The sequence below is a fragment of the Buceros rhinoceros genome, unplaced genomic scaffold, assembly GCF_000710305.1.
Source record: "Buceros rhinoceros silvestris isolate BGI_N320 unplaced genomic scaffold, ASM71030v1 scaffold28352, whole genome shotgun sequence".
Taxonomy (NCBI): domain Eukaryota; kingdom Metazoa; phylum Chordata; class Aves; order Bucerotiformes; family Bucerotidae; genus Buceros; species Buceros rhinoceros.
This window is the reverse complement of record NW_010398729.1, coordinates 331-6,975: the sequence shown is the minus strand read 5'-3', so window position 1 is coordinate 6,975 and position 6,645 is coordinate 331. Positions and strand designations below refer to the sequence as shown.

The window sequence follows — 6,645 nt, the reverse complement described above, 5'->3', positions numbered from 1 at the left end:
TCTTTCCCTTTTTTTTTATTCTTACCATCAAGTGGTACATGCTAGCCTTTTGCTCTTTTTTGGGTTTGGATGAAGAAATAACAGAAATGGAGAACAGAAATCTTGTTTTTCTCAAAAAAACTCAGATAAATATATGTTCAACAAGAGGGAGAAATCAATTTTTAATTAAAACCCAAGTAAACACCCCCCCCAAAAAACAACCAACTAGAAAGTTCATCACATCATCTCTATAAATTCTGTAACATATTTATCTCCTCTCCAAATGGAATTTCGTCACTATAGGGAGTTTAAAGTAGATTTGACACTGATGTTCTAAGGTGAAGCATATTCTTTCATTATTATTTCTTGGACTATGTCCTTACCTTTGAAGGTGACCAAGGAGAAGATGTCTGTTATCAAACTCTCTGTTGCAATGCATCACAGGACAAGATATGGGACTGCTGTTGACTTGTGCCTGGCTTGCCCTCTTACAAATACCTCTTTTTCCACTGTTAACAGTGCCTGGTTTCAGACCTGTGTTAGAAAACAAAGCACTTAACCAGATTCTGAATTACAGGGGTTTAAGAAAACAAACAAAACAATATGCAAGCCTAAAACATTTAAAAATCAAATTATATCAATTCTTAAAAGCAAGCTAACAATGCACTGTAACTCAGACCTAATACAGGAAGCCTGCTCTTTCAGCTGAATGATATGACTCTTCAATACCCAGTGGGATTACTTTGCAAACACTTTGACACCCTTCCTCCAGCTCCCCCAGGCAATAATTTTAACTGATTGAACTTCCTGAAGTTATACTTATTTGCGTAGACATTTTCCTGAGCAACAGTTGAATAGTAATATTCTTCCTTCTAGCAGCTTTGCTTATAAAAGCAGTTAGTATTGCCTTAATGGTTTTTAGACTTCCGATATTAAATTTTCTAAGCAGCAAAACATTAGAAAAACAACTTTTATGGAAATGAGTGTATAAGAACTTTCAAATGCCACATTCTAGCAAAGTTAAGATTGTAAGATTTGGTTATGCCTAAGAGGCACCTGCAAGCTGGAAGTCAGTATTGCTCAACACAGTTATCAGATGTTCCATTCTGCAGGCAGGACTTCAAAACTGTTTCACTGACCCTTAGCTTCCTTCTTACCTGGCATTTTTAACCACTGGTCCACACATAATCTTGCAGCTTCTGTATCACTGCGTTGCCGAATAAATTCTAGTTCTTGCAACCCATGAGCGTACTGGGAATCAACTTTCTCCTGAAGGGGAAAACATGTAAGGTAGCGATCAAATTTAAAAAGAAGATTAATTCAAGATTAAGTATGTATACCATAACTTATATATGGGTTTCTAAAAACCTGAGGGAAAACACCCACAAAAACCTAAGGGGGAGGTGGGGAAAGAAAGAAATCTTACTTCTTGACTGACTTCTGTATAACACAATAAAGATGGATTGTAACAGCAATAAGAAAAAATAAATAAAATTAGTACTGATTTTTGTGTCCTAAATAAAAGCTACATCTTACATCAATTAATTTCCTTTTGCTGCATCTACTGAAGTTTCTGAAGCATGAACATAACCAAGATTTTTGAGATTATAAAAAGGAACAAATAATAATTGAACTTAGGGAAAAAAAGGCAACACAACATAGTAACTGAAACCAAACACTCAATTTGTTCCACTGCTGAGGAAAAAAAAAAAAATGGCAGTCTCACTTGAAGAGTAATTTTAATTCTGCAGATTGCATTACCTGATGAGGAGGAGGTACCCAGCAGGAAAATATTCACCATTAACAAAAGGATTTTTTAGCCTTCATTCTCAGATTACTTTAAAGGCTACAGTTGTCCCTGCTGAATTTCATGAGGTTTTTAAGTCCATTCCATCAAGCTGTCCACGTCCCACTGAGAGCAGCCCTACGCTTAAGCCTATTGACTGCACGACCAGTTTATAATAAAAATTATAAATCCACACCTTTCAAACAGCTGCATAATACAATTAATAGCATTCAATTTTAAAATCATTCGTTATACATAGAAACTTTTATTTAATTATAAAATACTACCTAATACAGAGATTTAATGTGGCAAATGGCTTCCCAAATATCTCAGACAAAAGCAGGTAGATAAACAGCTTTGCCACATGGTGGTTTGTGATAATTGCTGTTTTCCAATTATTGGACCAGAATAATTGACGCTAAGGTGCCTCTGCTATATATACAAACAACAGAACAAGTTTTTGCCATTGGCCTGCATGAAGTTAGGGTTTTTTTTTTCCCCCCTTAGGAACTGCATTAGGATTAGCAAATTGATCAGTTAAAAGCCACTGAAGAGACAAAGCCATTGTTTCAAACGATGTCTTAGAAGAAAAAAATGTCTAGTTGCTACTCCCAGGTCTTGCTCACCACTCTTTTTATATACTTAGTACTGAAAACAATCACATGACTATACAAGGCCTATACAAGATATGCCGAATACCTTAAAGGCTTTGTTTTTCTCTTCTTTTTGCTGTTTCTCTACTTCAACATGGCGTGCCAGACGATCCAAGGTTGACGCAACTCGTTCTTTCTGATAGTCAACATGATCTTTACGCTTAGTATTTCTCTACAATTGAAAAGTTAAACTCTTATTTGGTAATTGTTAAGTAACAGGCACTAATACCATGAAAAGTGATGCCCAAGCATAAGACCGTAATCAGTACAGATAGTCTGATCCTAATCTCCATGATTTATCTTGCTATTTTTCTCTTCCTATTTACCAGTATTTGTAACTTCGGTTAAAAAACAAACAAAACAACCCCAACACCCATACGTATTCAAGGCAATTTAACATCAACAGTAGCCTTATCAAAGCACTAGAAGGAACATGGATTATTGTGCTGGCTCTCCTAGAAGTCTCCAACAAATTAAAAATTAAGTAAATTCTAAGGAGGGAAACAAAATTCCTAAAGATTTCAAAGCCAACATGCAGCCCATTTGAAAAACTGAGAACTGATACCATTCTTGCTTTACGACAATATTACCTTGTATCTTTGGAAAGGCAGATTATTAGCTTTTTCTAGCATAAGGGATAGGCCATACACTGTAGTTGGCTCCTGATACAATCAGCTCCAGTAATCATCACTGTGAAATGAGCCTGTGCATGTATAGAAAACCTCCCCTTTCCTTAGGAACCAGTTTTATTACAGACATCCTCTACTGCAACACTAGAAAACAAAGGTCAAGAGATGGCCACTTCTGCCAAAAAAACTCTAGCAGAGACATTCTCAGTCACTGTCCCTCTCACAGGCTCCACGGAGTAGGGACAATAAGCTTGAAGTATATGTGAACTGACCATCCTGCTTCTGACTCATACATTCTTAAGAGGGATTACAAAGAGTAAGGCTGAGTTAAGACTAGGTTGTCATCAGAACAAGGTCCTACACCCTACAAACTGCTCATAATAAGTTATTTTAGAAGGAAGTGGCCTGGGAGTAGGTCAGATACATTTGCAGTCTTTGCAGTCTAGCGACTGCACACACTGACTTCCGAGGTCACTTGTAAAGTAACACTTTTCTTCAACACACTTGCTAAAAACACTGAAAACCAAATAAAAGTTCCAAGTTCACTTCAAGAAAGAAAAAAATGGCTCTGGAAAAAAAGAAACATTGGCATTCTTGCCTTAATATTAGTAAAAATTAAAAGACTTTAATGTTGAGTTATTTATTACTTCTTAAACATACCTCTAACAAGCTTTTTGTTACGAGTAACTGATGGGAAAAAATACAGGAGACTAATTATTTTATTCAACTGAGAAGTCCCAATATACCTTACAATCTACTCACATGAACATAAGAACTGCTGTTAGGTTCTTCATCCTCGCTACTTACAAGATCGATGCATTCAAGTACAGGTCTTAAAGGTCCTTCCTGAAAAAAGTGTTAAACACGCACAAAAAGCATTAAGTGTCTTCCTTAGAGATAGAATGTTGCATGCATTACAGCATGTTGTTAGCATTAGCAATACCTGAAGGAAAATTTCACTAATGTTTCAAGAGGGTGCAGTAGATTCCTGCATGGCAACTTTTCCACTTAACAGACTAATTCACAAAAACACTGAAACATGCAAATAAATAAGCATTCACAAATAATTAAAATATCAACTTAATAGACAGATATCAACTAGGGAAAAAAAAATCAGCAGTGTTGGTTTGCTTAATAATCTTACACACTTCGACACTCAACTTCTACCATTAATTCAATGGTAACAGAGTAGCAGGCTGTTACCAAGAGAGGAACAGTCTTAAGATTTCACTAAACAATGCTAAATGCTTTTTTGTTGTTTTTCAGCATTTGTTTTTAAAAGACAAAAATTAAATTCCAACTCCAAAAGTCTGGTGGGTTGACCTTGGCTAGAAAGAGAACACAGACCAGATCACCCTATTCTAAGAAGTTAAGCCATTAGGAATAATGGCTTGCATTGTAGATTAAATTGTATTTTACGTGCTGCTATGCAAAACGTAGAATTTAATGATTTTAAGCGGACAAAATATGTTGTAATGTGGAATTAAAAGCTGGAAAATTATGGGAGAACAGACATAAGTTTCCTGAATGAGCATGAGTTTGACTATAAAAGCATACAAACTCTGATAGGAGCAGCATTTGCTCCATCAAATGAGGACTTATTGTCACAATCTTCCAGTAAAAGGAGTGATTGAAATTAAAAAAAGCATAAACCCAAAGAAAAAACAAAACCAACCCCAAAAACCCCCACCCCACACCAAAAAATATCACCCAACTTTCAAAACTAAAAAAAAAAAAAAGAAAAGCAACACGATCACAAGGCCTGCAGCTATCAGTTTTCTACCAAAAGGAGCCCAGGTCCGCCCCGAACCAAAAAATGACGACCAACTTTCAAAACAAAAAAAAAAAAAAAGAAAAGCAACGCGATCACAAGGCCTGCAGCTATCAGTTTTCTACCAAAAGGAGCCCAGGTTGAGATACCCAAATGGCTTCTCCAATTCAATTTATACAGTACCATCTGGTGCACAGGGGCCTCAGGACACGCAGGAAATTGCTACCTGATCATCCAGGTACTTTCATACACAACATTTATGAAGTCTATACACTTCTATGGAAGCAATGATCTAAAACTAGCAAAATAGTTTAGAAATTCATTAGACTAGGCCTTGAACTGTAGCTATTATACAATAATTATACAACACAAATAATTATATAAAGCTTCACAATTTGAGCAGACTGTTTAAAGACTTTAACCCATTCTTACCTTCCTCCTCTTCTAAACAAAGTGTAATGGTTTTGACATTGTTTTGCATTGTTTATTCCATTAACTTCAGTGAGACTATTCATGAAGCAAAATACTAAGCAATATGATTACCAGAAAAGTAATCTACAGTCATTTCTCATATACCTTACTGATCACTGCAATCCCCCACTCTCCTGCTGGGAAACTCTCCCAGATTTGGCTAGGATAGAGTTAATTTTCCTCCTAGCAGCTGGCACAGTGCTGTGTTTTGGATTTAGTGTGAGACTAATGTTGATAACACGCTGATGTTTTAGTTGTTGTTAAGCAGTGCTTATTCTAAGTTCATGATTTTCCAGCTTCCCGTGCTCTGCCAGCAAGCAGGTGCACAAGAAGCTGGGATGGAGCATGGCCAGTGCAGCTGACCTGAACTAGCCAAAGGGATGTTCCATTCCATAGGACATCATGTTCAGTATATAAACTGGGGGGAGTTGGCTGGGAGGAGCTGATCACTGCTGGGGCATCTGTCAGTGGGTGGTGAGCAATGGCATTGTGCATCACTTGTCTTTTCCTGGGTTTTAATCCTCTCTCTTTTTGTTATACTCCTTTTCATTCCTATTATTATTGTACTTTAAATTACTATTGTTATTATATTTTATGTTAGTTATTATACTGTTCTTATCTAAACCCACAAGTTTTACTTTTTCCCAATTCTCTTTCTTATTCCACTGGGATGAGGGGAGGAGCAAGCAAGCAGCTGCATGTTTAGTTGCTGCCTGGGGTTAAAACAATGACAGATACTCAAGTCTGTATTTTCTCTATAGGACCAACTGACATCACCTTACACCCTTCAAAAGAAAGGGCACATAAACCTTCAAGGTAAACTTACCTGCCACAAAGACTCACAAGTTATCTTTAAATCCAGAAGTAATGCTTTACTTTAAAATATAATCAAGAACATCAACACGGTATACAAAGACCACTCCTCCTATTTTATTGGGCTACCAAGAGCAAATTTACTACAGGCAGCATGTTTCCAGTATGAGATCTACTTACTCCAATGAACTCAATCTCATCTTCACTTTCACTTGGTGATTTACTCATGTCAATGTTTACAGAGTGATGAGACTCCATCATCTAAACAGAAACAAACCAAAACATGCACTATCATTTTATTTTCTAAGTTTTCTTTAGCTACACAGCATCTTCCATTTTATGCCTGCTTTGGCTTTACAGCCTTTCTGACCTCAGAAAGCTTCTCTGTATCATTCAGTGACAGTTATCAGTAATACCAGTGATGAGTGATAACAATTTCGACTCAATCACGCTACTGTATTTTTCCAAACACGGAAAATGCGGCCTCATATACAAAGCACCCCATTACCTGCCCTCCCCCAGCAGCCGCAGCTATGGTGCACC

The 6,645-nt window shown here is 36.8% G+C and overlaps 1 protein-coding gene across 1 annotated transcript in view; it reads right to left on the bottom strand.

Annotated features, from left to right (window-relative positions):
- Positions 1-6,360, bottom strand: part of ZNF451 (zinc finger protein 451) — a gene marked incomplete at its 3' end in the record, with an annotated part of 18,861 nt that extends 12,501 nt beyond the window's left edge. Inside the window, exons 1-5 of the mRNA XM_010131222.1 lie at positions 6,283-6,360; positions 3,810-3,893; positions 2,465-2,590; positions 1,137-1,248; positions 363-513 (exon numbers count right to left, since the gene is read on the bottom strand). Of these exons, the coding sequence (XP_010129524.1) occupies positions 363-513; positions 1,137-1,248; positions 2,465-2,590; positions 3,810-3,893; positions 6,283-6,360 (551 nt within the window). The remainder of the gene's footprint in view (positions 1-362; positions 514-1,136; positions 1,249-2,464; positions 2,591-3,809; positions 3,894-6,282) is intronic.
- Positions 6,361-6,645: the final 285 nt, after the last annotated feature.